Source organism: Amblyraja radiata, chromosome 9, assembly GCF_010909765.2.
Source record: "Amblyraja radiata isolate CabotCenter1 chromosome 9, sAmbRad1.1.pri, whole genome shotgun sequence".
Lineage (NCBI taxonomy): Eukaryota > Metazoa > Chordata > Chondrichthyes > Rajiformes > Rajidae > Amblyraja > Amblyraja radiata.
Window position 1 is genome coordinate 73,537,694 of NC_045964.1, and position 17,602 is coordinate 73,555,295.

Here is a 17,602-nt window from a genome sequence, read left to right on the forward strand (position 1 = left end):
ACACCTCACTGTGGCTCCTTTTTCCTTTGCTTCGGTGTCAATTTCCAGTGACAGAGTACTGAAAGAGGGTGAGATATTTTTGGTTGTTTACTTTTGGCTGATTGAGTTGAGAATTGCATTTAAATGTACAGGTCCACCACAGATTCAACTCGCCAATCGGAGCAGAAGCTCCAATTAGGTTTAGATCGGCTGTTCATCCGGTCTAGGTGCAACATTTTCGGGCGGACTTCCAGGGGGTATTTCGAGTGCACTCTAATAATTTGGTATGGATTAAAGGAGCTGCTGAACCATCAGTTGCCAAAAAACTGGCGGTGGACCTATATTTGCATTTCAAGTATTTATTAGAGGTTTCATGTTTTAATATTTAAAAAATACTTTTAATACATACAATAAACAACAAAGAAGGAATGGACAGACTGTTGGCGAGGCAGACATTGCTGGCACCACCCGGTGGTATTTTGCTTCATTTTTCAGTTCCCATCTTTTTATCTTACTGAAAGCTCGTTAAAGAAAGGAACAAAAGACCTTTTGACAATTATTCTTTCCTTCCTGCCTCACTGTCTGCAACTTCCTTAATGTGTTTGGCCAGGTTGAAATTATTGAAAATTCTGACTGTGTCTCTGAAAGTACAAGGCAGACCTTGATCACTATGGCATGTGGCTTCAAACTTGCACTTTACCGCTATCAGCAACTTTAATGTATGTTCTTGAAGGCTCATGTAGTTCATGTAGCTAAATTGTTCAGCAGCATCCTAATTATTTATTTCATCAAAATGTTTTTTTTTTAAAGAATCAGTGAATTGAAGCTGAGTGGTGCCCAAGTAGAAGTAGAAAACTTCAAACTCAATTTAACATTATGTGTTTAAAAACGTACACATTTTGACAAGACTTGTCTTTCTCCAAATTGATGGTGAATGACCACGTTATCACATTATTTGAAATTAAACAGTGAACAAATTCTATTTTCAGAAAAAGTGATTGAAAAGGTTTTGTTTGGTTAAAATGATCTTGGCGACTACGGAACTGGATTGAGAAGATTAGCCATTCCTGGCATTAAAATACATTTGCATTTCATTAGTTTATTTTCAACTCGCTAATTGACCATGGCTGATGCTGGACTAATTACACCAGGATTGTAAACAAAGACAAAGTTGTATAAGACATGAAAAGGGCCTTCAGCCTAAAGCATCCAAGCTTTTTGCTCACTAACACTAATCCAAATTATCTGCATGTCTGTGTGCCTGCCTGTTCAAGTGTTTTGTCAAAATGTTTCTTAAACAGAGTGATTGTATCTGTTTTCATCATCTTCACTGGCAATGAGTTCCAGTAATGAACCACTTGCTATTTAAAAAAAGTTTCCCCTCAAGTCCCCTTTAGGCCTTCCTCACATCTTGAACCTATGCCCTGTGGTTTCTGATACATACCCTTACCATGGGGGGAAAAAGATTCTATCCACCTTATTTATGCCTCTTATCAGGTCATCTCTCGGCTTTTTTCATTCCAGGCCCACCCTATTGGATTTCACCCCATTATTAAAGACCTCCAATCTCAGCAAATAATAGGAACATTGATCTTTTCTTTAATGTCATATCAGTGATTCATTTTTTTAGTTGTAAAATTTGATTCTTGTTGAATGTATGCTCCCAATTTGAGGTAATATGTTTCAATGTCAAAAGCTTGATCTTTCAGGCATTGTACGTGAGAAAAACATAAAACTGAGACAATTGATTTGAAATGTACAGTATAAAATATTAAGGTAGACATAAAATGCTGGAGTAACTCAGCGGGACGGAGGAGTCTGGAGAAAAGGAATGGGTGACATTTTGGGTCGAGACCCTTCTTCAGACTGATGTTAGGGTAGTGGGCGGGACAGAGATAGAATGTAGTCGGAGACAGTAAGACTGGTGGGAGAAATGGGGAGGGGATGGAAAGAGAGGGAAAGCAAGGGCTATTTGAAGTTAGAGAAGTAAATGTTCATACCGCTGGGGTGTAAGCTACCCAAGCGAAATATGAGGTGCTGTTGCTCTAATTTGCACTGGGCCTCATACTGACAATGGAGGAGGCCCAGGACAGAAAGGTCAGATTGGGAGGGAGAGTTAGTGCTGAGCAGCCGGGAGATCAGGTAGGTTAAGGCGGACTGCGTGGAGGTGTTCAGCGAAACGATCGCTGAGCCTGCGCTTGGTCTCGCCGATGTAAAGAAGTTGACACCTGGAACAGCGGAAACAGTAGATGAGGTTGGAGGAGGTGCAAGTGAACCTCTGTCTCACCTGAAAAGACTTGGGGTCCTTCGATGGAGTCGAGGGGGGAGGTAAAGGAACAGGTGTCGCATCTCCTGTGGTGCAGGGGAAAGTACCTGGGGAGGGGCGGTTTGGGTGGGAAGAGACGAGTTGAGGAGAAGTGGAAATGGGAAGATGTGGCCAGTAGTGGGATCCCGTTGAAGATGGCGAAAGTGTTGGGGGATTATATACTGTATGCGACGGCTGATGGGGTGGAAGGTGAGGACAAGGGGGACTCTGTCCTTGTTGCATATGGGGGGAGAGCGGAGCTGCGGGATATCGAGGAGACCCTAGTCAGAGCCTCATCTATAATGGAAGAGAGGAACCCCCGTTTCCTAAAGAATGAGGACATCTCCGATCTAGTAAGGAACCTCATCCTGGGTGCAGATACGACATAGGAGGAGGAATTGGGAGTAGGGGATAGAATCTTTACAGGAAACAGGGTGGGAAGAAGTGTAGTATAGATCGCTATGGGAGTCAGTAGGTTTGTAGTAGATGTCGGTCAATAGTCTGTCACCTGTGATGGGGACAGTGAGATCCAGAAATGGTAGGGAGATGTCGGAGATGGTCCATGTGCAGAATGGAAATTAGTGGTGAAGTTAATGAAGTCAGTGAGTTCTGAATGGGTGCAGGTGGCAGCACTGATGCAGTCATCCATGTTGCGGAGGTAGAGTTCGGGGATAGGGCCAGTGTACGCCTGGAACAGTGATTGTTCGACGTACCCTACAAAGAGGCAGGCAATGCTGGGGCCCAAGCGAGTGCCCATTGCTACTCCTTGGATTTGGAGGAAGTGGGAGGAGTCAAAGGAGAAGTTGTTAAGAGTAAGGGCCAGCCTTGCGAGGCGGAGGTGAGTATTAGTAGACGGAAATTGGCTGGTTCTGCGGTCGAGAAAAAAACAGGGCTTTAAGACCTTCCTGGTGGGGAATGAAGATGTAGAGTGACTGGACATCCATGGTAAAGATAAGGGAGTAGGGGCCTGGAAAATGGAAGTAATTGAATAGACGAAGCGCGTGTGAGGTGTCTTGGGCACAAGTAGGGAGGGATTGGAGGGGGGGGGGGGAGAGAGATAGGATGGAGTCGAGGTATGTGGAAATTAATTCGGCGGGACATGAACAAGCAGAACCAATGGGTCTGCCAGGACAGTTCTGTTTGTGGATTTTGGAGAGGAGATAAAATCGAGCCGTGCGTAGCTGGTGAGCGATAAGGTAGGAGGCTTGAGAGGGCAGAGAACCAGAAGTAATAAAATCAGAAATGGTGTGATATTAACGTCAAGTGCTCGTCTGTGGAAATATTACGGGTTACCCATTTAAGCCTGGGATAACAAGAAATATCAACTTTGTGAAACTTTTGGAATTTGTCTATGTCAATGAACTCTGGAGGCCACGTCATTAAGTACACTCATTGGCACTATAGATTTTTAGACTATAGTGAATTTCAGGGTAAACAGACTTGGCAGGAAAGTGGAGTTAAAGGCAAGATGATATCAGCCTTGATTTTGTTGAATGCTTGATGCATCACAGTCCCTACTGCTCTTCTGATGTTCTTATGTTTGAAAATGCGGACTGTATTTCACTTGTTGCTCCACAGTACAAGTCTCCTTTTGTATTCCTTGTTTAAAAAAGTAAAAATTGCTTGGTTGTATTTGTTTACACAGTTACTGATAGATTGTTGGATATTTGCAGAAATGGCTGAACAAACAGCAGAGAGGGCAGATCTGAAAGTGATGACCAGCGAACATTTCTGGAATTCGTAGCGAATGAATTGGCTGTCAGGATGCTGCATTCTTTGACCTGAAAATGGGTGTTAATGCATCTACCTATCCTCACTCTTTCTCTCAGAGGGTAGGAGGAAATTCGCAGGCTCAACAGACATTCATAGGTAAGTTGTGCGCAACTGATCCAAAGTACTGTTTTGTGAAGTTTACCAGTTTTAAAGTGAGGGTAACTTAGGCTGATGTTCTGATTTAGATCTTGTGTTTGCTGAATTAATGGTTTAGTTATAACTTTATTTATTCTAGGGATGTAGGCAGTACTGCCAAAGCATAAATTATTGCCCATTCCTATTTTTCTTGAAAATGTAGGCATTGGCTATCTCTGAAATGCTTTACATATTTGGGGTTATGGTGCTTTTTATAATGACGTGTGATGTAGAGTTTTAATACTGCAATATATATTTGTCATCTAATAATCAAAAAAAAAAGTGACCTGGAAGATCGGGCGATCATGATGTATTGGCTAGGATAGTTCCCTTAACTGAGCAAAGAAAAGGTGTTACTGCAATCGCAAAATAATTGAAATGGTCCAAGGGCCATGTGTGGAGAATGCTTGCTAATGCGTGTATATCTGGACAATAAAATATATTTTTAGAATGCAGCATAAATAGTGAGGTAACAAAATTATTTGGGAATATTAAAAAAAATATTCCATAAAAGACTGACTTCAAAATCATAAGATATGGACAAATAGTTGGAGAGAATCAAGGATCTTGTAATAAGCTGCTGATACGTGATGTTGAGATTTTCGCGCAGTTGGAAGCTTTACAGTTTTTAGTAGATTTCAAAGTAATTGATTTATTAATTTTTAAAAAAGATGTTTGGCAACTGGCACTCAGCACGAAATGCTTTTTTTGGTTTTATTCCACAGGAACATCCTCCTACTTGCATCAAGGATATGGATGCGAATCAAAATTATATAGCCTCGAACATAGCCATGAGAAACCACAAGACAAAAAGAAAAAAAGTTCTGGCCTTGCAACCCTGAAAAAGAAATTTATAAAAAGGCGTAAATCTAATCGCTCTGCCGATCATGCTAAGCAGATGCGTGAGCTGCTTTCTGGATGGGATGTAAGGGATGTAAATGCACTAGTGGAAGAATATGAAGGCACTGCAGCTTTAAAGGAGCTTTCATTGCAAGGTAATTTGGCACGACCAGATGCACGGACCTTGCAAAGAGACCTAGCAGATCTTTACGAATATAAGTACTGCACTGATGTTGATTTGATTTTCCAAGACACTTGCTTTCCTGTGCATCGTGCCATTCTGGCTGCGAGGTGTCCCTTTTTTAAGACGCTGCTTTCATCATCACCTGAATACGGTGCTGAGATTATGATGGACATTAATACAGCTGGCATAGATTTGCCCATGTTTTCAGCATTATTACACTACCTGTATACTGGAGAGTTTGGAATAGACGACTCCAGGTTCCAAAATGTTGACATCCTGGTGCAGCTCACTGAAGAATTTGGAACCCCAAATTCACTGGATGTAGATATGCGAGAACTTTTTGATAACATGTGCTATTATGATGCTATTCTTGGCTTTTCAGCTGAATCAGAATTAGTGGAGGCATTTGGAAGAAGTTCAGGTCGTTTTGATGAGGAACTCTGTGGGCATAAGGCTGTCCTATCTGCACGTTCCCCTTTTTTTAGAAATCTTCTCCAAAGACGTGTAAGGACTGGTGAAGAAATAACAGATCGAACTCTGCAGACGCCAACAAGAATCATACTTGATGAATCTATCATTCCAAAGAAATATGCAAAAGTAATTTTACATTGTATGTATACTGATCTGGTGGATTTGTCTCTTGTTCTGCACTACAATCCATCTGTGGGGAGCCTAAGTGAAGTCCAAGCAATGGTTGCGGGAAAGGGTAACATGTCGAGAGCTGAAGAAGCAATGGAACTTTACCACATAGCCCTTTTTCTGGAATTCAACATGCTTGCTCAAGGTGGGTTTGTGGTCGAGAAAGTGCAATTTTAGTGCTTCAAGAATTTGTGTAATGCATTTATTAATCTTGCTTATTTCAGTCGGCTTTTTTTGAAAGGTTGGAATATCAGATTTATTAAAGCATTATTCAAAATTGGTATGGGTATCAAAATATTACTTTCATCCGAACAAACTATTTTTTAGCTGTGGATTTATTCTCTGAAAGCTAAAATTTGAGTTGTAAAGTGCATTAAGCCAAGTTCATCAGTTATAGATAGTGTACATTGTAGTAGAATATTATGAAGTTTAAATAATTGATTTTTATGTGAAGGGCCTATATTTTGCTGATGTGGTAAGTAAAATATTTTATACATGAACAGACATTTCTATTTTGCTTTTCCATTTCAAGAATTGGATGCTGACATGATGGGACGAGTGGGGATGAGGGGAAGGAGGATGATGATGATGATGATAAGATCATGATGTAGGAGCAGAATTAGGTCATTCGATCACAGCTGAACTATTTTTACCTCTTAACCTGCTTTCTTCCCGTAACATTCTAATCAGGAACCTATCAATCTTTGCTTTGAAAATATCCAATGTCTTGGCCTCCACCGCTGTCCGCAGCAATGAGTTCCACAGACTCACCATCTTCTGGCCAAAGAAATGCCTCCTCGTCTCCATTTCAAAGCTATGTCTTTCGATTCTGAGGCTGTGCCCTCAAGTTCCAGACTCTCCCTTTACTGGAAGCATCCTCTCCACATCCACTCGAGGCCTTTCATTATTCAGTATTTTTCAATGAGACCTCCCCTCATCCTTCTAAACTCCAGCAAGTACAGGCCCAGAGTCATTAAACGCTCCTCATACATTAACCCAGTCATCCCTGGGATTATTCTTGTAAACCTCCTCTGGACCCTCCATTGTCAGTACATTGTTCCTCAGATATGTAGATCAAAAGTGTTAACAATATTCCAAATGTGGCCTTATAAAGTCTTTGCATTACACCCTTGCTTTTATATTCTAGTCCCTTTGAAATAAATGCTAACATTGCATTTGCCTGCCTTACTGAACCTGCAATTTAACCTTTTTGGAGTCCTGTACCAGTACTCCAAAGTCCCTTTGCGCCACAAATTTCTGAATCCTCTCCCCATTTAGAAAGTAGTCTATGCCTTTATTTTTTCTACAAAGTTTCATGACCTTACACATTTCCCCGCTCTATTCTATTTGCCACTTCTTCTTTGCCCACTCTCCCAACCTGTCTCAGGCCTTCCTGATGACTTCCTGTTTCCTCAACTGTACCTACCCCATCTCCTATTTTCGTATTGGTCGCCATGGGCAAGTTGGGCTGAAGGCCTGTTTCTGTTCTTCAGTTGGAGCTTATTCAATAAGGAGCACTGAACTTCACTGCTGTTATTTCCTATAGTATTTTAAATGTGGAAAATTATTCAAAATATCGAACAAAGCCAAAACACACTATTAGCAGAGATGACCAAAAGCTTGTGTTAAAGAGGGAGAAAGGAATCCGGTGGCAGATTGAAGGAAGAGGGCGAGATGCATAAGAAATCAGAGCCTTCAGTGGGAAATTGAGGGGGGGGGGGGGGGTGTGAGCCAGAGCAGTAAACCTGTAGGACTAAAGGTTAGAAATAGTGGAGATGAGATGAATTATCAGATTTAAACATGAAGACATTAAATTTGGCAGCGAAGTTGATGTAGTTTTGAGAGGGAGTTCACAAATGAAAAGCCATGTGGATATTTGGTGCCTTGAGCCTGTTTTGCCATTCAGTGAGTTTGTGGATGATTTTTTAACCTCAGTAATCCTTTTTTGTACCAACTCCACATTTTTATTCTCTCAAACTGTTAACAGTGGCTGGGAATCTACAGCTCTCGAGTATAGAATTTAAAAAAAAAATCCTATTCCTGCTTGAAGAAATTTTATTTTTCCGTTATTCATACAGCTTGAAAACAGGACCTTCGGTCCAACTAGCCCGTGCCAAGCAATTTGCCTTATTTACATTAGTCCCACCTTCCTGCATTGGCCCATATCCATCTAAACTTTTCCTATCCATGTACCTGTCCAAATATCTTTTAAATGTTATATTACTTGCTTCAAATACATACATACATATTCCATACACCCACCACCCTCTGTATGGGGGGAAAAGTTTCCCTATTCATCTACTCGATTATCTATTCCCGTCATGCACTTGTACACATCTATACGATCGCCCCTCATCCTCCTGCACTCCAAAAAATAAAGCACTCGCGGTGTCCAACCACTCTATAGCTGAGGCCCTCAAGTCCTGGCAACATTCTCGTATTTCTCTGCACTTTTTCCAGATTATAAGCATCTTTCCAAGTTTGGTAAGGTGACCAAAATTGAACACAATATTCCAAATATAGCCTCGCCAATGTCATGTATATCTGTAACATAACATCCCAACTTCTGTACTCTATACCCTGACTTATGAAGGCCAATGTGCTGAAAGCCTCTTGTGTGATGCCACTTTCAAGGAACCATGTACCTGCACTCTGCTCAACAACACTCCCCAGAGTCCTGCCATTCACTGAAGGTTCTGCCGTGGTTTGACTTCCCAAAATGTTACACTTCACACTTATCTGCATTTAACACCATTAATCATTACTCAGCCCACTTGCCCAAGTGATCATGGTCCTGCTGTAATCTTTGATAACCATCTTTGCTATCTACAATACCACCCACTTTAGTGTCATCTGCAAACTTACTATTCATAATATGTACATTCTCATCCAAATTGTTGATATAAACCACAAACAGCAATGGTCCCAGCACTGATCCGTGAGGCACACCACTAATCACAAGCCCCAGTCCGAAAAACATCCTTCCTTAAACACCCTTTGCTTCCTTCCATGAAGCCAATTCTCTATCCAGTCGGCCAGCTCTCACTGAATCTGATACGATCTAACCTTCCAGAATAGTTTGTCTATTGGAACCCTATCAAAATTTTTGCTGAAGTCCACAGAAAACATTTACGTTAATCTCTTTGGTTATTTCTTCAAAAAAGTCAATCATATTCTTGAGACACGATCTCCCACGCGCAAAGCCATGCTGACTATTCCTAATCAGCCCCTTTCTAGCTAAAATCGAATCCTATGTGCTCGAAACCTTATCTTGTGCTTGTATTTGCTACTCTGCATACCAGGCAAGGGAAACATTCTTGCATGCACCTTATAAGAATTTTGGTTTCAGAAGATTCTTCGATATTCGAGCAAATACAAATTTATCTGCTTAATCTGTTCTAGCAATCCTCCTCGTTCCAAGAATTAATGTGGTGGACATTTTGTTGCATTCCCTCTGTTGTAAGTCCATGTTTCCCTGAATGGATAGATCAAATGCTATACCGAGTACAATTTTTTCTTGGCCATATGTAAAATCAGGAAGACGTTTTCACTCATGCTCACATCGTCATGCAATAAAGCCTAGGCCTATTAAACAGGCCGTTCACTCCAATCAAGATGTCTATCCAAGCTAGTCCAATTTGCGTGCGTCTTGCCCATATCCCTCTTAGCTTTTCTATCCATGTACCGACCCAAATGTCTTTTAAATATTAAATAGCGCTTGTTCCATGGATCAATCACCCTCTGAGTGGAAAAAGTTCTTCCTCAAACCACTTTTAAATCTTTTTCCCACCCTCTCCTTAAATCTATGACCTCCTAGGACTCCTCTAACCTGAGAAAAGACTGACCATTCACCTCATAATGTTAAATACGTCTATTATTATTATTATTATTATTATTATTATTATTATGCTTTATTTCAGACACAGGTCCATATAACACATCATACAGTATAAGGAGATACAAAAAATACATTAAAAATTGCATATTAGCCTATAAGATATACAAGCTATTGCACCAATGCCATCTTAGCCTAGAAGTGAATCTATAGCAGCTTTTCAAAGGGCTGACTAGGGCTTCAATTATGTGGTTCTCTGACTTGTCCAGGCGACACATAAAACTAAACATCAGCTGTCTTAAGAGTGCCTCACAGGTTGGCACTCTAGTGGACACAAACAATTGACTGGCACCATGCCACCTAGGGACACGAAGTAGCAACCTCATTGCATCATTGTATGCTACCTTGAGCCTCTGCATACTCTTTTTCTTATAGTTAGACCACAATTGAGCAGTATATAACGGTGTGATGTAGGTTCTGAACAGGGAACACTTCACAGAGTCAGAGCACATAGAAAACTTCCTTATAAGCATGTTAGCTTGAAAATAAATTTTACAGCGCTGTCGGTAGAGGTCTTTGTCATCCGTCCAGCCATCGTATATGACACGACCTAGGTATTTAATTTCCTCACACACAGCAAGAGGACTGTCTGACAAATAAAAGGTCGGAAAAGTTGATTTCCTGTCCTCAGCGCTTCTAACTATCATTATGCGGCTTTTCTTAGCGTTATACTTTATGTCATAATCAAGGCCATACTGAGAGCACACCTTCAACCTATGGACAGAGCAGGACCAGGTCGTCTGCATACATAAGATGATTAACAATAGTGTTGCCCACAAGACAGCCAGTTTTTAACCTATTTAACTGATTTGATAATTCATCCATATAAACATTAAATAAAATAGGAGACAAAATTCCTCCTTGCCGCACTCCGTTACTAACACAGAATGGAGCAGATACAACATTGTCCCATTTAACCTGAAACGTTTGATGGGCATACCAAAACACTAAAATTCTCACTAAAAATTTAGGGGTACCTCTATCTAGCAATTTTACAAACAATTGTTCATGATTAATTCTATCAAATGCCTTGGACGCATCAATAAAACATAGGAATACAGATGAATTCAGGCTTGTGTACCTGAACACAATCTCTTTAAGAGCATAGATACACAGGTCAGTTCTATGTTTTCTTTTGAACCCAAACTATATGGTCACAGCTCTGCCTAAGACCGCAAGAAATTACAGAGTTGTATATGTCGCCCAGTCCATCACACAGAACGGATGTCCCATCATTGACTCCATCTACACCACGTTGCCTTGAAAAAGCAGTCACCCTGGCCATTCCTCCTCCTCCCAGTTCTGTCTGACACAAGATATAGAAGTTTGAAAACATGCACCACCAGACCTAGGAATAGCTTCTTCCCCTTTGTTATCAGACCTCTGAACAGTCCTTCCATAAGCTAAGGTACTATCTGATTCACCTGTACCCCATCACCGACATTGGACTTTGTCTATGGAATTAACGCACTACAATGCTGAGAACTACATTCTGCACTCTTATCGTCTTCGCTCTACCTAGTTTGATGATAGTATTTGTGTTGTACTATCTGATCTGATTGGATAGCATGCAATACAAAACTTTTCACTGTGACAATAATAAACCTGAATCTTTCCAGCCTCTCCCTATAACTCAACCCTTCCAATCCTGGTGACATCCTCTCAAGCCCTCCAGTCTCGGTTACATAGAAACATAGAAATTAGGTGCAGGAGTAGGCCATTCGGCCCATCGAGCCTGCACCACCATTCAATATGATCATGGCTGATCATCCAACTCAGTATCCCGTACCTCTGATCCCCTTAGCCACAAGGGCCACATCTAACTCCCTCTTAAATATAGCCAATGAACTGGCCTCAACTACCTTCTGTGCAAGAGAATTCCACAGATTCACCATACTCTGTGTGAAAAAAGTTTTTCTCATCTCGGTTTTAAAGGGTTTCCCCCTTATCCTTAAGCTGTGACCCCCTTGTCCTGGACTTCCCCAACATCGGGAACAATCTTCCTGCATCTAGCCTGTCCAACCCCTTAAGAATTTTATAAGTTTCTATAAGATCCCCTCTCAATCTCCTAAATTCTAGAGAGTATAAACCAAGTCTATCCAGTCTTTCTTCATAAGACAGTCCTGACATCCCAGGAATCAGTCTGGTGAACCTTCTCTGCACGCCCTCTATGGCAATAATGTCCTTCCTCAGATTTGGAGACCAAAACTGTACGCAATACTCCAGGTGTGGTCTCACCAAGACCCTGTACAACTGCAGTAGAACCTCCCTACGTCCACAATGCTCTTATTTATTTTACCATCTTGTTTATTGCATCTCTCCTAATTGTGATCACTGTCTTAGTATTTGTGCTTTCTAAACGTTTTCTCTTGAAGATTTTGTTGGAGGCTATTTAGTACTGGGACCGAGGGAAAAACCTGAGATAGAAACGGGGTTTAGTTCTGTATTAATTTTATGGCTATGTTATCATTTAGATGGTTCCTTTTCCTCATTAGAAGTTTGTCCACTGATTTGTCCTGAAAAAATGGCATACTTTTTTCGGAGTTCGGAGGAGGAGCCATCTTGGTGAACGGCTGCTAGCAGCAGCCGTCCGTCTTAAATTCGTTTTTTTTCTAGTTTTTAGTGAGTCCTGTTTTTTTGTTTGTAGGGGATATGGTCTTTTAATGTGGGGGGGTAGGTGTTACCTTATTTATAGGTCCCTACCTGGTCGGTGTGGCAGCCTTTTTTCCGGGCTGCCCGTCGACCCGTCGTCGTGGCCTACCAGCGGGCTTGGAGCGCCGTTTCTTGGCGGGAACCACCCAGCACCTCGGCCTGCGTGGCGGCACTGCATTGGAGCGCTGGAGCGCTGGAGCGGAGCGGGCGATGCCTTGCCTGGGTCGCCGCGCTGGAGCTCTGGCGAGCTGGACCGCCGTGAGCAACATCTCCGGGCTGCGGGTTTGCGGAGCGGAGAGGCGGCGTGCGTAGAGGCGGCAAGGCGGCAGTGAGGAGAGCGGTCGCCGACTTTTTCATCGGGAGCCTGGGAGCGCCAAACCGGCGCGGCCTTGTCGGCTTCGGCAGCCGCGGGCTCCAACCAAGAAGCGGCCGTTCCAAGTGGCCCAGCCGCCGAAAGGACTCTCCCGACGCCGGGGCAAGACCACCCGGTGAGAACGGCCAGGGACATCGGGCCTCCGTAGAGGCAACTGCGGTGGCCCCAATAGGCCTGACTTTGGGGTGAACATGGGGTGGGGACTGGACATTGTGCCTTCCTCCACAGTGCTATCCACTGTGGGGGGATGATTTTTTTTTGTCTAACTGTAGTCTTGTAGGTCTGTGTCCAAAATGGCTGCCGTGAAGGGAGAGTGGACGCTGGCACGAATTGGTTGCCGCTGCTCTCTCTTCACACTGTGTTTTTGATTTTCTGTTTTTGGATTGAATTCTGTTTTTAACTTGTGTCATTGTGATGTCTTTAATTACTTGTTTTACTCCGATTATATGTTTTTATTCCGATTACTATGTAAGGTGTCCTTGAGATTTTGTATGAAAGGCGCCCATTAAATATAAAATTTATTATTATTATTATACTTTATTTCTGTATTATGCGAAAGCCAATTTACTTTAAAAGCTACATTACTGAGCATGTTGTCTTTGCAATACTATTAGACAAAGGAAAATCCCACTGCTTAAAACAAAACTAATCTCGCTCTGCCTCATCATTTGAAAATTGCTCCACTAAATAATTTACCACCAATAACAGATCATTTATGCTGCTGTTCAGTCTGAACATTGCATTCTACTTGAATTGAAGCAAATGTCATGCTGTAGTGTCCAAAATTCAGAAACTCCAAGCCGCTGAGTATGTTCTTCCGTTCTGATGCCGGAGTTCCGATCATCCCGGCGAGAGGGCGTGTACATCGGGACGTCCATAGCGGGAACAAAAAAGAAGATAACTGAACTTTATTGCCTTCCCTCGCTGTGGGAAACGTTGATACCACTGTGTGGGGATGTTCATATTAAATTCTATCGCATATCGTGTTCTTTTTATTCATATGGTTGTATGGTAACTCAAATCTCACGGTACCAATTGTCAAGTCAAGAGAGTTTATTGTCATGTCCCAGATAGGACAATGAAATTCTTGCATTGCTGCAGCACAACAAGATATTGTAGTAATAAATACAGAACAGATCAGTGTGTCCATATGCCATGGAATATACATATACACACATCAGTAAACAGATAAAGTGCAATAGGTTGTTATAGTTCATAGTTCGTTTGAAGTTGTGTTTAATAGTCTGATGGCTGTGGGGAAGAAGCTATTCCTGAATCTGGATGTTACAAGTTTCAGGCTCATGTACCTTTTACCCGATGCATGAACTTGAAAAGTATAACATTCAAATTTGGATAGCAATATTAAAATTGAGGGGGTGGTACAACATTGTTGGATTGAACCTAAACAATGAGCTAGAGTAACTCTAGTAGGAAAATACTTGGATTCAGCAGAATCAATAGATAGAGTAACTCCTCTGAGACACTTGAACAGAACACACACGAAGAGTTATTTTTTTATAAAGGCTTGCTTGTATGTTTTATTCTCTTGAGCTTTGAATCTACTGATGCTCACATTCTTCTGCCTGTGGAACAAAAGATTGCGTGGGCAGTAGGAAAATAAAATTTCATTCGCGTTCTCTTTAAGAGTTATTTTTCTCCCTCTTTCCTATTATGCTTCACTCCTCTGCAAGCATGAAGAGGTACAGCTACTGTTGACATTTGGCTTCACAAATATAACTTTTGTCTGGTCTATTAGATTACATTACCTCTGATAAACCAACTCGTCCTCTAGTTCAATCGGCCTTTCTGAACTAATAGCAAGATTTTTGTAAATACTGTTCCAAGTGCAAGGAATGACCTTAGTTAAATTTAAGGAAAATTTCTGCAAAACTGATTAGTTCCTCAGGTTTTGATATACAGTATGTGAAGGTAGGGTGTACTTTTTCTTAGCAAACATAAAGTAAGGAAACCTAAAGAAACCGACAGATCCAAGTAATATATTTGACTTTCTCACTGTCATGGAATAGTTTCAACTTGCATGTTGAACGACTACTGCATAGATTCTTGAGTAACCAGTGGGACGTAAGGCCAATGTAACATTTCGGACGTTCAGGCATGATTTATACAGCCAACATTTTGTAAAATAAGTTTGAATTAAAATTTATTAAACAATATATGATTTAATGAATAATTCCTGATACAGAATTATAAATTAAATATATATATATATATATATATATTTTGCTTTAAGTTAAAGTTAACCTGTAGTTTGATTCATTATTATTGTCACGTTATGCACATGAAGCAGCGGGAAAACTTTGTTTTGCATGCTAACCAGGTAAATCATTCATACATAGTCATACAGAATGGCCCTTCAGCCCAACTTGCCCTTGCCAACCAGCATGCCCCTGTTGTGGACAAACAATGATTACAAGCAAACCATGGAGAGCATAGTGTTACAGCTATAGATAAAGTCAGATATAAGGGGGATTGGGAATATATGGTTTGTTTGAGGTTCATTCAAGAGTCTGATAATAGCGGGGAAGAAGCTGTCCTTGAACCTGGTAGTACATCCCTTCTGCCTAATGGGAGAGGGGAGGAGGAGGGATTGACTGGGGTGTGAGTAGTTCTTGATGTTGTCTACTTTCTGTAGACAATGAGGGGGAGGCTGATTTGTGTGATGGACTGGATGTGTCCATAACTCTGCAATTTTTGGGGTTCTTGAGCAGAGCAGTTGCCAAAACAAGATATTATGCATCCAAATAGGATGCTTTCTATGGTGCATCTAGGAATTGGCAAGTCACGTGAGACATGTTCTTAGCTTTTTGAAGAAGTAGATGCAGTGACGTGCTTTCTTCATGCATTTGCAATGTTAATATCTAGGATGAGGGTTTTTTTTTTTAAAGGAAAGTGAGTAGCGCTGTGTTCTATTCTGAGTAATGTAATTAGAGGATGGGAAGGGTGCAGAAGAAATTAGAATGGTGTGATTGATGAAAAGAACTGATAATGCTATGGATATTCAAATAGGGGAAAAAATGGAGATGTTTGGAATCATTGTGGCTTATCTTTATTGCAGGGTGTGAAGATATTGTGATGGAGAGCATCTCCCTCGACACACTGATTTCCATTCTGAAGTGGAGTTCACAGCCTTATGGCTCCAAATGGGTTTACCGGCAGGCAATTAATTTCTTGTGTGAAGAATTCACTTCAGTCATGATCTCTGATGTGTTTTTTGAACTTAGCATGGACTATTTGCCTCTTGTGCTTCAGTCTGACTATTTGCAGGTACTGCCTTTGTATTTTTTTTTATACCAAAATTGAGAAAATCAGATTTTTCAATGGGTTACTATTTCATCAAAGTTAATTGTTTAATTTAGACCGCTAAATTAGTAGGAAAATGGAAACGAATGCACAACGTTTGAAAACAAATACATTTTAGTCATTAAAATGGCAGTGTAGAAAGTGGAAAAACTTAGTGCTTGGTCAAACTGAGTTTTGCTTGCTGAAATTGATGCATCTCATCTGGAGCACATTCAATGCACAGCAATAAAATAGCCAAATTTATTTTCAGGAATCCTTTTGCTGGTCTGTGCCCCACTTATTTAACATACTTATTTAAGAAGGACCTCGACCCGAATCATCACCTATTCCTTCGCTCCATAGATGCTTCCTCACCCGCTGAGTTTCCAGCATTTTTGTCTACCTTTATCAAATTGAAGAAGTCTTCAAGTACTGTTGGAATTTTACAGTTGTGACATTTTAAATAGAAAATGTTTGAGTAGCTTAAATTATAAAATATTTTAATGATTTAATGTTTGTAGATATCTAATGTTTCTTCAATAATCAAATGTCCTGCCTACCATTTATGTGCAATTTCATGAGATTAACACGGGCTTGTTTGGAATGAGCCTTTGAAGAAATATTCAGTTAAATTATAAATACTAAGCAAATAATTAGTCCATCATTTAAAAGAGCAAGTGAAACATTCAGTATTGCTATGACTTTCAGCACGTTGAGTGTGAGTGTGAGAATGCCATTCTGTTAATGATCTGTTTACATAAATGGATCTTTGTGTATCAAAATCTATAGAAATAAAATGATAAAATAGGCAATTATTTAAGTAAATGTCCAAAATAAATGCATTCTTGATTATGCATCCAGTTTTAGCACAAGCAAGTAGAAATCCAGGACGTTTATGTCCCTACACAAGATAATTAAGAAAAATGACAAATTAATTAAATTCTACTTACTTTACACAGTCTTATCTCTTATCGCTAAATGTAAAATAATTAATTCTGCGTCCATCTCTGAGCCTGAAGAACATTTGAGATCGGATTCCAACACATTTTGCCAATGCTTCAAACTTCAAATTATCCTGTGGAATTTTTTTTTCTCTTGTTGGGAACTCCTTAGTTTATTTACATCCAGTGAATCCGATGCAAACTATTCAATTGCTGAATACTCAGCAACCACAATAATGAAATAACAAATTTATTCTAGCCAAAAGTTATGTACATTGTGCAAATTTGAGAGAATCCACGGTTGAATTAAAGATAATGTTACCCTTTTCAGTTTATCTTGATTCATGACCTTTTACTAAAGAAATTAACTATATATTTTGTTTAAGGCTAGTGAGCAAGATATCCTTAAATACATGAACAAATGGGGAGAGCACCAGCTCATCAAACAGATGGCAGAGAGAGGTGAGAAACATTAACATTTTTAATTGTCGTCTCTGGTTAAATATAATTTATGATAATGGACTTCCAAAAGTCATTGAATAAAATGAAAGAATTGAAAATGAATATTGCTACATTTCATATTGTT

The 17,602-nt window shown here is 40.5% G+C and overlaps 1 protein-coding gene across 4 annotated transcripts in view; it reads left to right on the top strand.

Moving 5' to 3' along the window:
- The window catches only part of btbd7 (BTB domain containing 7), a 51,349-nt gene that overhangs the window by 18,084 nt on the left and 15,663 nt on the right, over positions 1–17,602 (top strand). For 3 of the 4 annotated variants that reach the window (XM_033027742.1, XM_033027741.1, XM_033027740.1), the window contains exons 2-5: positions 3,958–4,153; positions 4,918–6,000; positions 15,852–16,060; positions 17,403–17,478. In XM_033027742.1, coding sequence (XP_032883633.1) covers positions 4,072–4,153; positions 4,918–6,000; positions 15,852–16,060; positions 17,403–17,478 — 1,450 coding nt within the window. In that variant the 5' untranslated portion in view covers positions 3,958–4,071. The remainder of the gene's footprint in view (positions 1–3,957; positions 4,154–4,917; positions 6,001–15,851; positions 16,061–17,402; positions 17,479–17,602) is intronic. The other variant, XR_004413162.1, reaches the window with a different exon arrangement.